The 17541-nt window shown below is 37.1% G+C and overlaps 1 protein-coding gene across 1 annotated transcript; it reads right to left on the bottom strand.

The window, feature by feature from the left end:
- Positions 1-414: 414 nt before the first annotated feature.
- On the bottom strand, positions 415-16448 carry LOC5576532 (aspartate aminotransferase, cytoplasmic). Its single transcript, XM_001662675.2, has 4 exons — positions 16109-16448; positions 2261-2920; positions 1888-2196; positions 415-1118 (listed from the first exon to the last, which is right to left on the bottom strand). The coding sequence occupies exons 1-4, from the start codon at positions 16215-16217 to the stop codon at positions 970-972; spliced, it is 1227 nt and encodes a 408-aa protein (XP_001662725.1). The 5' UTR covers positions 16218-16448; the 3' UTR covers positions 415-969.
- Positions 16449-17541: the final 1093 nt, after the last annotated feature.

The following is a 17541-nucleotide window of genomic DNA, read 5'->3' on the forward strand; positions in this document are numbered from 1 at the left end:
AAGATGGCCAGAGATCGATAGAGAGGAAATGAAGAAAAACACGAAGTGGTTAGAGTCTGCGGCTACAAAGCAAAGCCATAGATAAAAGGTGCCTGGGTTCAAATCCCGGTCGGTCCAGGATCTTTTCGTAATGGAAATATCCTTGACTTCCCTAGGCATAGAGTATCATCGTACCTGCAATACAATATAGGAATGCGAAAATGGCAACTTTGGCAAAGAGAGCTCTCAGTTAATAACTGTGGAAGTGCTCATTGAATACTAAGCTGAAAAACAGGCTCTGTCCCAGTGGAGACGTAATGCCAAGAACAAGAAGAGGGTAGAGTCGAAAGCCGTAAAAACGGGAAACGAGAGGATACAGAGACAGCAGCAGTATTTGGACTAGCGATAAATGATTCTTCAAATCCACGGTCTAGATAATCTCTTTGAGCTGTTTTATTTTTGATTAATAACCACCGTATATATTTGCTTTATCTAAATGCTCATTCTAGTGCCATTACGTAAATGCTGGAATACATATCGATGCCGTGTAATAGTTTGATTTTTTTTTTCTTATTTTCGCTGCGTAGAAAAACTTTGATTATCAAAATGTCAATGCTACCGTTGTTTGTTAATCTTCCAGAATTTATAGAAAAATTTGTACATGCTTTGCTTATGGATTTGTTTGGTCACTTCCGGTTGCGGGCTTTCTAGTGGAGGACTTGAGTATATTGGTGTAAACTTGATTGCAAAATGTAATATTTTTTCGAACCGATTGCACTGAATAATAACGAAATAAATGCTTTTGGTGTCCCGTGCCTCAAGCTAGACCTGAAGGATTTGGGGGACGAAAACGTGTATCTAGAATCGAACAAGCGCTGCCCTTTTTTGCAGATGGCGCGCACAATCACACACAATTGATAAGGAAACAACAAACAATCGTTCTACGAACAATAGACTTGCTATAAGAGGGTGCTAGCGATGCTCTTAAATCTAGATTTTGGAAGACGCGCGCGTAACCGCCTCATGGATCGCCTTCGCCACGTATTTAACGTTGTTCTCGGTCAAGCCGCACATGCTGATTCGGCCGGTCTTCAGCAGGTAGATGCTGAACTCCTTGATGAGGATGTCCACCTGTTTCTCTGTGGGAGTAAAAAAAATGATTAGAGAGAGAATTTTTCAATAATCATTCTCGATGAAACCAGGCTTCAATCGACTCATATCGTTAGAATTCAAATTTTTGTTCGCTGTTCACTAAATAATACTAGATAAAAAGTGTTTAGGTTAACCCAAATTGGTGGATCCTAAAGCAAGCTAAACAGTAACAGTAATTATTAGCTGAATTTTTAGAGGAATTCTAAAAAAAACGGGCTTATTCCTCGAGTGGAGTGAGGTAAGAAGTCTAGGGCTCGTATGTATAGGTCACCACGCTACACGATACCGACAAATCTCACCTCACCCCACTTGTAGAATAAGCATAAAAATCTTGAGGAAGTCTAATGAATATCTCTAGAAGACTGCTAAGGAAACCCTTGGAGCAACGTTTGGAAAAGAAAGTTTAGATAGAATACTCAATGGAAACTCCTTGATCCTTATAGGAATTCTTATAGCATTTTCTTGTAAAAAATACATGAAAAAATATAACTGGCTTAAAATTTTCATGAAATGGACAGCCCCTAACTAACCGTTACGATAATAAAATTATTATAAAAAATAATTTACTTTTGAAAACAACTAAAAAAATTAATAAATAAATTTAGCCCATGTACAAAATACAACAGCGCGAGGACAGAAGTGTTAACTGAAAGACTTTTCTTATAATTTAAGCATAATCTAGCAAATAACGACAAAAAATGAATTCATGATTTCAGAGAGATGAGAATCACTCATATCAAAACGATTACTCCTTACCATTGAGTCCAGTGTACGAAAACATTCCGATCTGCTGGGTGATGTGTTCCCAAGTTCCGGGGGTCTTCAGGGCCACCAATTCGTCGTAGAGTGCCTTCCGCATGGTGATAATTCGCGAACTCATCGTCTGGATGCATTCCATCCATTCGGCCCTCAAGGTGGCATCGTTCAGCACCAAGTTCACGATGCGGCTACCGAACGCCGGTGGGTTCGAGTACATTCCACGGATCAGCAGCGTGATCTGCGAGGCAACGGCCGCCTTGGTGGACTCGTCCTTCTGTACGATGGTCAGGTTGCCAATACGTTCATCTGCGGGATATAAATTTTGAGACTCAATGAGAATTCACCTATCACAAGAAACAATCCCACTTACTGTACAACCCGAAGTTCTTGGCGAAGCTCTGCGCGCACAACAACTCGAATCCCCGCTCCACAAAGTAGCGCACGGCAAAGGCATCCTTGTTTGGATCACCGCTGGCGAATCCCTGATAAGCCGAATCGAAGAATGGGAACAGCTTCTTCTCCTCGCAAACATCGGCAATCTGCTTCCACTGGTCCTGCGTGGGATCCACACCGGTGGGATTGTGCGCACAAGCGTGCAAAATGATGACCGCACCTTCGGGGGCCCCCTTCAGATCTTCGATCATGCCCTCGAAGTCGATTCCGCGCCGGTCCTGGTGCCAGTAGCGATAGGTGCGCGGTTCGGCAAATCCGGCGTACACGAACACCTTGTGGTGATTTTCCCACGTGGGCGACGAGTAGTAGAACGTGGTTCGCTTCAGGATGCGACACAGGAACTCGGCACCGACCCGCAGGGCTCCCGTTCCCGACAGGCACTGGACACCGAAGGCACGTTTGCTCTTGATGGCTTCGGAGTCGTCACCGAGTAGAAGGGTGGTGGCGGCGTTGGTCACACTATCCATTCCCAGCACCGGGAGGTACTCGTGGTTGAGGCTACCATCGGCCACGATGGCCGCTTCGGCTTTTTTGACGACCGGAAGGATCCAGGGTTTGCCCTCGTTTGTACGGTAGGCTGGAAGTAGGAGAAAAATTTAATTGAAAACTACAATTATCTGGGGCACTGGAAGTGATTCGAAAGTAGTTCATTTTCAAAAATTTTAAAAAGGTTTTGTTTTTCAAAAAAATTGATCCTAGGGTCTGATTATTTTAGCTTTAAGCCTAAAGTTTCGGGAAACACCAGAAATATCGTATGTTTTATCTAAACTTCGGGGAAAAGCTATCTTAGCTTCGGAGAGAAGCTCTCCAAGCTTCTGGAATAAGATCTCAAGGCTTCTGCGAGAAACTATCCACGCTTCTGGGAGAAGCTATTCAGGCTTCTGAAAAAAAGCTCTTCAGACTTCGTGGAGAAGCTCTCTAAGCTTTGGAGACAAACTCTCCAAGCTGGGAGAAGCCCATGGGAGAAATTTTCTAGGCTCCTGGAAGAAGATCTCCAGGATGCTGGGAGTAGCCATTCAGGCTTCTTGGAGCAATTCACCAGGCTTCTGTGAGAAGCACTTCAGGCTCCTGGGAGAAGCTCCTAAGGCTCCTGGGAGAAGCCTTCCAGAATTGTCATTAGGATCCCCTAAAGATTGTTATAGAATGCTTTCAAAATTCGTAGTCTGATCATTTCATAACTGCCATCAACTTTTCACGTTACATATGGATGATATAGGATGAGTGCTGGAATAACAGCTCCTTTTGAGATAATTTTCATAATATCTCTTATGATTTTCATCACAATTTAATTATCCTTGTCAATAATGTTTTCGAAAACTTGCCTGGAAATTTTCAGGTTCCAGAACTCGCATAAAAAATATCTCATACTCCTGTTATGGTCGTTAATTCGCTCAATGATCTTCCATGATTTTCGTTAGAATATCCTTCAGATTCTCGTCAAAATTAACATGTTAGCTTCTAGCAAAATTCTTTCATGATTCGTCGTCAGATTACCTCATTTTTTATCATATTCATATCAAAATCCTTTTAGTGCTCTCCCCAAGGGTCTAGTTAGAGAAGATTTTGCGTTTCTTAGAACACTCATGAGAATCTTGTTCTAACGATAATTAAGCTTACCGAATTCTCGTTGAAGTGCTCCAGAATCTTCGTTCGATCTTTTTGTCACAACATCTCCCCAAATATCACAGAACTCGACGATTGTACCTGTTTTTTTAGATTTATTAGTAATACCTACTAGAAAAAATATCTTTTCGATATTCTCGTCAGAAATTAAATCCTCTAAAAACTCCTGACAATATTGAATTACCGAGTAATCAGTATTGATTAAACGAGTAGTGTTGAAAGTATGGTTTCGATTCTTATTTTGATAAGAAAACTTTCTTTCGGTACACGTATATTCCTATGCGGTTTTTGGTAGGCATTTCTTAATATTCATAATTGGATTTCTTTGGATAGATTTCTGTTGAGATTATTACGAGATGCATGATGATTCCTTGGCAAAAGTTTGAATGGCATAATTCCTGTAAAAAGCTTGTCGCCTTGGAAGAAATCTAACAAGAATCTTAGAAGTAATCCGACACGGAATGCTTGGAAAAAATGAGTAGGAGAAATCTATAAGAAAAGTCTAATTATTTTATGTGTTCTGATTCAAATTTTTGGAATCTTGGAAAAAATCCCAGAGAATTCCTGGAGAAATTCCGGTACTACTTAAAAATTTCTTGAGATAAATTACTGTTAGAATTTCTTGAGTATTTTTTGTGAAGATCAATTATAAATAATCTGATGTTTTTCGAAATTCATGGTTTAAGCTTGAAGGTGTTCTTGATAATATTTCTGATCGAATTCTTGAAAAATTCCTAGAATGATTTCTGCAGCAATCGTTCGATATCCGTAGGAATTCTTGTTGTGATTTATTTATTTGTTTCTTTTTTTTATTAAGAAGCTCTGCAAGAATTCAAGGCAGTGTAAAACTCCAAATTCTGGATGAAGTTCTAGAGCCACGTTTCTCAACAGGGGGTCCGCGGACCCCCGACCATGCAAAAAGCACCCTGGAACGAACATCTCACAGCGAGCCTTTTTTTCGCCGTTATCAAGGTTGAGAAACAGTGTACTAGAGGAATCTTTGGAAAAGCTTCATGACAAATTTTTGGATGAATTTATAGAGGAATCCGGATAGGAACTTGAGACATTTTTTTAGCAGTTCCTAAAGGATTTCGTGAACGAAGTGTTGAAAAAAGTATCCTGTGAAAATTGCTGAAAAAATGGAATTAATGTAGGATTTCACTGCGGAATACCTTTTTGTCTCAAGCACCAAAATACGACTATTTATTGAATTTAGGGATGCGGAATCCAATGTCGTTTTCAAAAATGTCATAGCACGTCTAGTTTTTGAGATATCTGCTGTTGAAAATGTAGAATTTGACGATTTCAGTAAACTTGCATGCAAGTTCGCCAGCTTGTATAGTGATGTATTTGTTTAATTTGCTACAGAATTCAAATTGTATGTGTCAAACAGTGCTTAGCAACGAATTTCATAACACTTTCGATGCCCCAAAGCTGTTTTAGATGGTTTAGAAAAGTATTGTAATTTGCCATATAAACAGGGCTGGTAGCAAAAAGTGGTACCGAAAAAAGTCATTTTAGTGACCAGATTTGAAAAATAAATGACTAAAAAGTGACTTTCGATTCTCGAAAAAGTGACTTAAAGTAACTTGAAACCCTAACCGTAATCAGTTTTATTTAATTTCTTATATACTGATTTACGATCAATAACCAATATGATAGGGAATATTCAATATGATATTCTGCATCTGGCAGGTCTAGTTAAGTACCATATTTGGAAATTTTTATATTGCCTACTATTTTTTCAAACATAAAATTTAACATTTACGTAAATAATCTTTTTTTTAGCAGATCTTCAATCTACTCAAAATGTTGTGTCTTTTATCTTTTATATCACAAAAGTATTTTATTTTGCAAATTTTGATAAGAATTTGGAACATTCGTTAAATTAAAATTTTTGTCATATTACATTTTTATCCATACTCCAACTCTTCTACCTAATAAAGTCAATATTTAATGTAACTAGATCAAGATTACGGAAAATGTTATACATGGGTATTAATCAATATTTCAAATTAAAAATTATGATATAAAATCGAATATGATTGAAATACTGCTTAAAACTGCGTCCTTCAAACGCCAACTAAGGAAGAACAAATGGTTGATATAAGCTGTTAAAGTAATTAATAGCACTAAGCCTCTAAATTTTCAATCAAAATTACTTGGACACTTTCATAATTCACTTATTGTCAAGTGGGGTTATAGTTGGTCGATTATAATAAACTAAGCAATAAAAAATACTTTAATACCGCGCATATTATTGTTAAATATAAACTCTGTGGCTTTCAAAAAACCTCTTGCCGAAGTGAATACAAAAAGCCAAGAAGATGATCCGACACCCGACATTTGTTTGAAGAAAGCGTGTATGTTTTAATGAACGATTCAATGAAAACGATAAATTCTCGATCAATGAATAGTCGAAAAACACGAGGTTTTTTTTACGTTGTTTTTAGAATCCATTTACATCAATCCATTTTTGGTTTGGTTTGCAAATAAAGTCTGTCCTAAGAAGTATGATAAGTTGTTACTCTCAAATAGAACATTAGATAATTATTCTTTGTATTGCGTTTTAGTGATATCTATATTATAGATTTCGTAAAATTTTTAGGAGCTAATGTGGTTTATACCAGGATGGTTTGGTTAATAAAACGAATTTCGAAAACAAAGAAAATGATTAGGATGCATAGTTTAAAACGCAGTATTCGGCAATAGAAGATAAACATCTAATAATCTAATTATTAATTATGGTCTGAACATTTCTATTAAATGAGAATTCACGAGATATTCAAAAAGAATACTAAACATTTAAACCTTCTGTTTCATAACATGAACCAATATTTAGATATTGTCATGAAGTTGTTCTGGTGATGATCTAACTTAAAACTTAGCCTAAATTAAAAAAGACCGATTCATAATTTTCTCCCGAAAATTTTGCTCAAAATAGTTGAAAACAGTGACTTTAGTTGTAATGGCTTCAAAAAACAGACTTTAAAGTGACTGGCCTCAAAAAAGTGACCAAGTCACTAAAAAGTGACTCGCTACCAGCCTTGCATATAAGAGAAACGAAGAGTTTTGTATAGCGATTGCAAGCATGTTAAAAATGTGAAACTTTTCCAGTGCAATTTGAACCAAATTACATCTTTAAAAAAAAGTTGATGTCCTATTTTGTATGCTTGGTGGAATAGATCAATAAAAATATTGATAAATCATGTTAAAATGTTATGTAAATATAAATAAACCCAGTGTTTTATTCAAATTTAGATTCAGCAACCCCAAGTTTAGTAGATACACTTAATTTAATTCTAGAGACACGAAAAAATGTTATTTGTGTTAGGGAAAGCGGTGGTAAAATTAACACCTTAAGGATATCATCTAGTTTCCAATAGAAGAAAGATGAATTTGTATAGTTTTATCGCATAACATAACGAATAGGGATGTTATCTAAACAGCATACATATTTTTATCGTTAGCAAACAAAGATGGAAAATGAACACCATACAAAATACGTGAGCAAAATAATATATTTTTAAAAAATTCCATTGTGTTTTCGAAAATATATCCATAAATGATTGTAATCCATTGAAAAAAAAATCTAAGCCCAAGCTTCAAATCTAACAATTTTCGGTAAAATGGCTCATCAAAATTATGCTGGTTGCATTGTAAGGCATCTCATATCAAAAGAGCACACAGAAACAGCTGAAATCAATTGCTGTACCGTAAAGTGCCCTAATTCAGCGCATTGCCTAATTCCGCGCATTTCATACAAAATTATTTACATGTGGAAATACACATCAATACTGCAGCAACTTTTAACGCCATTTGATGCTACTTTGATTAAGAATAAGTTTGAATCGCAAATAAAAGCAAATAGAGCAATTTTTCGCGGCGTAAAAAAATAATCAGTGGAGGCCCGTCTGAGTAGACGCCATTTTTTCAATTTCCTTAGCGTCCGTGCTAAGACTGTAGGACACAAACAAACGTGATTTCTATATTGAAAATGTTTTGTTATTTATGCAATATTCTATGAAACTACTTGCTACAGATGTGTTTCATGATGCTTTTATGAAATCTTATCAAATATTAGCATAATTATTGAGATTTATCCCAAAAAGTATTGCGCGGCATTAGGGCACGTCATTTTTCATAAGTCCCTAATTCCGCGCACTGCTATTTACAGAACAACAAACAAGTAAAACATGCTATGTTGGTCTTCACAGCTGAATATTTATCTGAGGAAGTATTTTCATGCATAAATACGTTTCGCAAACAACCGGAATATCGAGAAAGCCCACTTACAGGGAAACTAGCGGCCGTTCAGAAACCACGTGGTCATTCATGGTGGGAGGAAAAGTTTGTCCAAAACCGAGGTCCATAAACATTTGTTATTGTATGAACAGTGCAGAATACGAATATACAGACTTAAATTATTTTACAGGAATCCGTGAAATTCAACGTAATCCCAACAGCTGAAAATTTCGGTGAAATAAATTAACGGAGTACGGTAAATGTTTACAGTTTTCGGTAAAATTTCACCGCAGTCCGTTGAATTTCGACGGAATTACGGTGTTTTATTTAACCGAACTGATCAGCTGAAACGGTGAAATTCACGGATTACGGTAAAATAATTTAAGTGTGTAGAGGTAGTCGGGGCGATTTCGCCAAATTGCCTATTTTTTGAAATTTCTTCTGGAATAACATGCAACCCCAAAGCTGACAAGGAAAAGGAAAAAATATCAACATCTCCGCAGTCGCGAAACGTCCAAATGCTGAAAAATTGAAAAGTATTGTTTGAATACAAATAAACTGAATAAACTGTTATAAAAACCTCAGTGTTCGGAGCAGTTTTTCCAAAGCTGCTTATAAACCCAAACACAAGACTATAGTTATTTCAAATGTCTGCAACTTTTTCTGGCATAAAATTTCACTTCAAAGGCTTTTTATGTTTCGGTGTGATGCAATCGCAATTGTATATTTGCTGGGATGTTCATGTGAGGGTTTGCGCATGATTGATACAAACACAGAGTAATAAGTAAAAAACTCAGCAATGACAGAATAAGAAGATCGTCTTCGCGAGTCTCGTCTCAGGAAAAGACTATAACAAATGTTTATCCTTATTTCATGTGATAGTCAAAAAATTATAAAAAAGTCTACGTTACGGCTCATACAAAACTTTACTTTTTTTCATACAAAAAGTGTTGTGGAGGAGGGTAGGGGGTTGAAAATGTTCAATTTCAGCGTTACGTAATGAATGCATGCTGCCTTATACAAAATTAATGTTAATTTGATTGTTTTGCAAGTGCGCGGAATTAGGCATCCTTCTGCGCGGAATATGTTAACTGCGCTGAATTACGGCACTTTACGGTACATAAAAATTATGACATTTTTCGAAAGAGATTATTGACTAAGACTTCAGATTGTTCATAGCAAAATGGATGTGGAATTCCTCGATAAATTATTACAAATATATCATTTTGTGTATACCAACAGTGCAACAGTGCACTCAAGCACACATGAGCATGAGCCAGGGCGGATTAAAGTTTAAAACAGTTTGAAAATCCTATCTCCCATACCATACTATAAAAATAATGATCTGTGGCCCGTAATTTCACACAAATAAGCTTCTTATCACTTCATTTAAAAAGAGTTTTAATTGTGTTTTAGACGCTGAGCTTGTATGTTATAATTCAACCATTTGAATTTAACAGAAATTCGCCGGATCCCTCCATGAAACCCCAAGAGTTCGATAAGAATTTTCAGGTGTCCGTTAAGAATCCACAAAAACCAACAAGTACTTTGAAGTAGATTTCTACACACTTAAACGGAATCGCCGAGAACCCCACACCTGATATCTCGGTAATAATTTGACGATTATCGGTAAAACTTTTACCGAGATCTCGGTAAACGTTTACCAAATCTCGGTAACGTTCGTCGAGATCTCGGCAAAAACTTTGGATTGCCGTAATCTCGGTAAAATAAGTACCGAGATTCGGCATTGAAAATTACCGAATTCTCAGCTGTTGGGTTCTCAGCGAAAAGTTTTACTAAGGTCGGTGAAATAATTTAAGGAATCCATATAGAAATTGATATCAGCCCAAGAGCTTGCTAGTAATTTTGAGGATATCGTTAAGAATTTTAAGATTTTGCTGGGATATCACAAAAAATTCTGAAGTCTCCGATGGAAATTCTCAAAAATTCAATTTTCCAGACTACTGCTAGCAATCTCTAAATTCTCTTGGAAACCTATGCAGAATCCTCAATATTTTGCCAGAAATATTCAAAATACAACTAGAAAGGCACAGAAATCCTCTTAAAAATTGCAAGACGCCTCAGGAGGAATTCGAAATCCAGCAAGGGATCACCAGCATCTAGTTGGGAACATTTTGATTATTTCATGTGACCACATCCTTGATTCAAAACATGATATGGCACGCAGTATACTACAGTTTGCACACCTCTAGTATAGAATGTTAAACCGTTTTTAAGAAAAATCGAACGTCATACAAAGTCTCTACTGAAGATAGAATGTTGCTCAACATTCACACTCATACAACGTTTGAACAGTTAAAACACTTCCAATATTATTCATTGCACTCTTCAATGAATAAAGTATAGTTTAGACTGTGTTCGCATTTGTCATAAATGATGCTTTTACACGGAATATATAGGAAACCAGTGGCTAATGTATTTCTTTAACTATTGACACTTCTAAAATTTACTGGAATACGAATTTAATTGAAATATGCAATTTATTTGATGAAATTCCATAAACATTTAAGAGACACGATTTTTTTGCTTTTATTATTGCCGTTTGCTCTTACATACGCCATGCATATAACTTTATAATAAAAAAACAGTGAGCTGAAGAAGTGAGACTAAATTTATCTTTAATCATAAATTTAGTCTCACTCTGTCTGAGTGATTTTTGTTTGCTCTTGTGTCAGTGCTTGTGCTTCGTTCAAATGAGCTTTTTCAAATCTGAAGAAAACCTATTTCTAAGTGTATCACCTACCGGAAGACTCAAATGGGCTGGTCACACAGCGTGAATGCCTCAGAAAATATATTGGAACTCTAGTTGAGATACTCAAGCTGTGAACCGTTTCACTGATTCGTTTAACTTTTAGTTAAAATTTGACATTTCGATAGTTATTTGCCCTCCGGTTGAAAATAACCCTGCTCCTGGATATTTTTTCTTCATACTTGCAAAAATGGAAGATTTCTCCTAATGCTTCCAAAACTCAACTAGTAATATTTCCACATAAAACAAAAGCTCTTCAAAAATGACGGGGTTGGTGGTCTGATGGCTACCGCTTCTGTTTCATATGCAGAAGGTCATGGGTTCAATCCCAGGCCCGTCCCTTTCCTCGTACTTTGTAGTTGTATATCTATCACTTGCTTCTATCTTCCATTCTAAAATCTATCACACTCAAACTATTCGTTCATAGCAAACGCTAGAACCAGAGACGGACAAGAAACCGTTTCCCTAACGCTTCCTGCTTCCACGCGCACGCCTTTCTTACGCCTGATACATAGGCAGTCTGCTAACCACAAAAGCAAACCTCTCCGCCATGCCTTTCCCCCAATCCATACACTCCCGCATGAACTGGCGTGGATGCAGTGGAATATACGGTCTACGTGGGAGCCAGTTCAATGCATCATCAATTCCTCCCCCTTCCCCTCATTGGTCTGCATTCTGACGTGGCAGGTGCCATTGTTGCCTAAAAATAGAAGATCACCAGCACTTATACACTGAGGATGCCTGTTAGTCCAAAGCAGTCATTCGGTTGGTTCCTTGTGTAAGTGCAGCTGATCTGGCGATACTGGAGTGCATCCACGGGCGGCCATTCAAGCTCAAGCTCAAGCTCATAAAACAAAAGCTCTTCAAAAATCACATTGAGGGCATTTAAGCCAAATGTAATGAATGTGTAAAATGTCTCTATCCCCTTATTAATAGAAAATCAAAACTTTGTCTTAGGAACAAGCTTTTGATATTCAAACAAATTTTCAGGCCAGCCATGTTGTATGCTGTACCAATATGGACTAGCTGTTGTAATACCAGGAAGAAAGCTCTGCAGAGAATTCAAAATAAAATTTTGAAAATGATTCTGAAGCTTCCTCCCTGGTATAGTACCAATGAGTTACATAGGATATCCAATGTTGAAACATTGGAACAAATGTCAAATAAAATAATCAATAATTTCAGGCAAAAATCGTTACAATCTTCTATTGCCACGATTAATGCGTTATATGATTAGGTTAAGTTAGGTTAAGTATATTAAAAACTTTTTTTTTCTCTTATAAGCAGGTGAAATCAACTCACCTGTAAAAAATCTGAACTGCTACGGCAAATGAAATGTAATATGTTGTTAACAAAATGTTAATAAAATCTTAAATTTGTTTTACCAAATTAGGATGATAGTGTTGTCTAATAACACAGAAAACCTAGATATAAGAAATGAATGTAATGTTAAGAATGATACTAATAAAGAAATTAAAAAAAGGTGCATTACGAGGTAAGATCTACCATATTGTACTCTTGTTGTAGCTGTTCTTGTTAAAACTTATAAGTTACGGTCGGAAGAGTATAAGAGTGTAACAAGCCACTAAGGCCCACTTATTTGCCCTAGATGATGAAGAGGTCGAAGTGGAAAAATGGCTCAATAAGCAACTGAGGCTGGTTTCATTTCATGAGACAAGTTCTTTCCAAGTTCAAGTGCTTATTTTTCGTTATCTAGGAGGTAAACGATTCCGAATCTGTGGAGTAGCAGACCTCCTACCCTTTAAAATAAGCTTCTTGTTACAAGGAATCTAAATGTCTAATGCCATGCAATCTGTTCACAGTTACAAAAAACGATTTTAAAACTTTTAAGTAGAAGCAATAGTTTGATACGCTAGAGTACCGATGCATTGTCAAAACCAGTATCACTCAACCAGCTTAGTGGCCGAAGCTGATTAAGGGGCGCGATTTTGTGAGTTAAATGGTGAAAAACTGTTTTCTCCAAAAGGTATAAATAGTGATATCTTTTTCTAATAGTAAAGAATGATGATTGTATAAAAAACGGCTACTTCATTTTTTCTCAATAGTAATGGAGTAGAACGACATGCACTGAACAAAGGGCACGGTTATACCACAAAAGATCAAAGAAAACTGGTCGCAGTGGTTCATCCCGAACATAAAAAAAAATCGAAAGTAGAACATTCTCAAAGTAAATTATTGCGAGAATTTCTAGAGTATTTTTAAAAGAACTAAAACGAATGCTTGGCAAATTGCAAAAAAAATCTTGTGAAATTTATGGTCTAAGCTGGAGGGTGTTCTTGGCAATACATCTATGTTGTATTCTTCAAAAAAATCCCGGTGATATTTCTGATCGAATCCTTCAAGAATGATTTTTGTAGGAATCCCTAAATTATCTTAGCAATTTCCAGTCTGATATATTTCTCGCGGAACATTACTAAAGGACCTATGTACAAATGAGAGATTCTCTCCTCTCTCGTTCTCTTTCGATTATTACAGTGGAATACTAATGATTTTGGGAAGTTTTTCACTATATATCGAAAGTCAATTCCCTTGACTAGCGTTTCATACAAAAAACGCAACAGAAGAGGTTAATGTGACTCAGTTATTAATGAAAGAGAAAGTAAACAAAGAGAGCCTCTCAATGTTAGATAGGTCCTTTAGTAATGTTCCGCGAGATTTATCTGTTTTATTAGGAAGCTCAAAAAATAATAATAAAGTTAATTTCGGAAGAATTACAGAACAAATATTAGAAGTACTATTTTGTCTCAAATTCCGAGCATATTGGCGCCTCAGCAGAAGTATGATGAAAATCCTTGAAATAATGTATGGAGTGATTTGTAGAAGAATCCGAGAAGGGATGTTCGGAAAAAATATGTAGGAAAAATCCCTAAGAAAACTTCAATTATCTGATGTAATTCGGTCCAAATTCTTGGAATGTAATTCCAGAAAGCATTCATGAAGAAACTCCGACAGTGGTGCTTAAAAACTTCTAAGCTTGAAGGTGTTCCTGGTGATATTTCTGATCGAATTCTTGAAAATTTCTGGAATGATTTCTGTATAGGATTCCTAAGATGATTATCCTAGCAACTCTTAGTGGGATTTATTCTTTTGTTTTTATGAGGAAGTTATAAAAGAAGTGGAGAATTCTCTGAAAGAAATTTTAGTTTGAAAGAAAGAAAGAAAAAAAGTTGAAACAATTCATGACGAAATTTTTATGTGTTGTTGAAGAAATTTCGTTAAGGATTTCATAGAGAATTTAAAGAAATTTCTTGTGAAATTTTAAAAGAAATTTAATAGGATGAATTTCTGGATGAACCTATAGAGAGTGGCTGAGAACTCACTGGTAGAATACATTAAGAAATTCTTGGTGGAATATGTGGTGGTATTTCTGAAGAGGTTTCTTGAAGACTCCTTCGAAGAGATGGATAGATGTGACCGAAACATATTGTTTTATAACACATTTTTGGCAAATTCCTCGTCTTGCCAAAACCTTTGAATGATTTCTGGTCAGAAGAAGTTTGGTGGAGTCCAATTATTTTCCAGTACTATAAAACTTGAGTTCTACAACAAGTTGAGCACAACATTTTTTTTTTCAATCACATAAAAGGCCACTTGAGGGCGCCACAAATCATATCAAGATGCACATATCATATTCTGCCATTTCTGGAAACTGTTGTGAAATGAATCATTACGCAACTCTTGAAATCACTTGCGTTTTTACTATTACCACACAGCATAATTCAGTGCAGAAAAGTAGGCCATTCCATGACAGAATGCTGTGAATGCAGAACTAATAGACTGTTTTAAGGCGAAGTAGGCCGTCATTGAAATTTGTACGTGTCGTTGATGATTGTTGCTAATTCATCGCACAATTTCGAATCAAAGAAAATCAGTTGGTTTTGCACTGACACAGCTGAAAAAGTATCAGCATACTTTATGCATGTTAGCACGTACAGTGATACTTTTTCAAGTCAATATAAACTATCAAGATTGAGTCTTGTCACTGAAAAGCCATCATTGATGCCAAAACGAATGACGAGCTACTTAGCCTTAATAAGTATAAGGATAAGAAATTGCAAAAAAACATATTCCAAACCAGTATATTTAAAGTCACCTTATTGTATGGTGCCATTGAGCTTCACTAGGGGGTCGCCAGCATTACTATTGTCGTTTTCGTTTTTAGGAACTGGGTCGGTGATCAACACATAAACAAACAAACGTCAAGCAAATTGTAGTCCGGTCGAACCTGAATCGGGTTGGGGTTGAAACTGTGATTCAGAACGGGTTGCGCCAGTTCCAACCTAGGTTCAAAAACGAATTCGACATATATCTATCCACAATATTGTTGCTATAGCCACAACAACCATTATCAATTAAAATATCTCACATCGAGTATCAATTTTCACACCTTCTTATCATATCACTTCCCAGCTGCATGGGTATTCAATTCATGTGTCCGCAAGAGTATTATTAGCTGTAGGTAACAGATATGCCCCATTGCAAAGATACGAAACAAACCGCTCTCGCACGGTTGAACCCGAAAGCCGGTTGCACCACCATGATAAGTATTGCTCCAAACAGTGGCTAAATATCATCATCATCACCATGCCGGCTCGTATGTGGAGATGACGGAAAACATCCACATTTCACAACACATCCATCATCAAATGCTTTCTGTCTACGTACAGAATGCGAGATAGAGTATCATCACAGCAGTAAACGCGAAAATTTCATCTTATTTGCAAAATGACCTTTTTGACCTTGGTAAAGGCCTCATCATAATTGCTGATACAAGCACTGGCTATGTAATCTCTCACCTTTCGCAATCTAAATACAGTCAACGCCACATAACTCCAAGCTATTGAAGGGGCCATCGAAGCAAGCAGATATTGAGTTATAGATCACAAAATCTGTGCAACTGCGATATAAGGGACTACCATCGAGGCAGCCATGAAAACCAGCACTTACTATGGTTCTAATCCTCGATAACGAGATATAGTACGTTGACTGTACATGAATATAGAGAACCTGCCAGTGATAGCACACAGGTATCACACCGAACTCTACGTTCGTAACAAAGTTCATTCACAAAAATCGCGATATCCACCCCCCAGTCCTCATACTCACCTCCGACTCCCAGGTTGACCTTATTCGGGTTGGGATCCTTCAAGCAGGCCTGGTTCAGCGCAAACACTTCCACGGGGGGTCCAACTTCGACAGCGGAGAATATGCTCATCTTGACCTTAAGTGGGTTGTTACGGATTACGGGGACCAACTAGGATAACTAGATTTTCAATTCCGCACAGTAAAGGCTTTCGATCCGGCGAAAAATGCACACACTGGTAGGTGCGATGGCGATCCGATAGATGGTTGTATAATAGATACTTTGCTTTCTTTTTCGAGGGATATATGCTACACCATTCCGGCACGACGACGAACTGACGATGTGTATGGCGCGACCTAAACTGACGATAGTAACCTACAGTGTGTAGAAGAGAGAATCGATGCGAAACGACTGATGGTCATAGATGAGGGTGACCGTATGGGGTGGGATGGGAATGGGAACCGCAATTTAACAATAGGGGAAAGTCGGCAAAAATTGGCACACCTTGATTTGGTGAGGTTTTTAAGAGAAATTCTCGCATAACTTATGATCTCGCCCTAAAAGCCATTGGTAACCGTGTGTGTAGCTCATTGTTTCTGAGCATTTGAATGGATTTACACGTTGTTCAACAACTCTATGGTGAAGAAAGCATCATTATCTACCTACCAGTGATGTTGGTTTGGATGTTTATTCCTTCACTTGCTCAGAAACAACGAGCTACACACAAGGTTACCAATGGCTTTTAGGGCGTTATCTCAGAGTATGCGAGAATTGAATCAACTGCTAGCACAGAAGATACAGTCTATGAGTCGATATTGAAGGGACCATCGACTCATAGAAATATTGCCGCACCGCCACCAAACCGGATCGCGCCAGTGAGACTCGCGACGCGCCTCAACTCGCGCGATTTTGAAATCAGTTTTTGAGTGTGGCGCTGCATTCTTACGATGTTTATGAACACAGCGCACTATTGAAATATTAGTCCCAACGCTTGGAGATTGAGAAAAAATAAATTTAAAAAATTGTTTGTCCTTATTTCTACCGGATCCATAATATTGAGTGATGGAATAGAAATTCTTTCTAAATCTGATGCAGGAGACCGTCAGATTACTTCAGAAAATTTATTTTTTTTTATTTCAAATTCAATTTGAATTTTAGTATGTTTTTTTATAAGTCGATTTCGAGTAATGAAACATCGACTCATGGAGGTTTCACTGTACCAATAGTCGTTAGAGCTAGGTATGCTGTTCAGCTCAAGAAAAGTAAAAATTTCAGCGCAAGAAATGGTCAAGAAATTTTCTACATCGAGCTTCATTTGAATTGGCATTTCTTTTCAACTGCGCACTGCGACCAAAGAAAAATGCTTTTCTTGCAAGAAATTTCCCACGCATCGACATAGGCGATTACTTTTCTGATGAAGTGCATTCTTGACTCGATATTATGTATTAATTATTAT

Source organism: Aedes aegypti, chromosome 1 (assembly GCF_002204515.2).
Source record: "Aedes aegypti strain LVP_AGWG chromosome 1, AaegL5.0 Primary Assembly, whole genome shotgun sequence".
NCBI lineage: Eukaryota > Metazoa > Arthropoda > Insecta > Diptera > Culicidae > Aedes > Aedes aegypti.

Bases quoted from the DNA above. Each gene is read 5' to 3' on its own strand.
- LOC5576532 (XM_001662675.2), bottom strand. From the start codon at position 16,217: ATGAGCATATTCTCCGCTGTCGAAGTTGGACCCCCCGTGGAAGTGTTT. The intron at 2,921-16,108 runs GTGAGTATGAGG...TCCTACTTCCAG, and splicing joins GGTCAACCTGGGAGTCGGAG to CCTACCGTACAAACGAGGGC. The intron at 1,119-1,887 runs GTAAGGAGTAAT...TTACTCCCACAG, and splicing joins TTCGTACACTGGACTCAATG to AGAAACAGGTGGACATCCTC.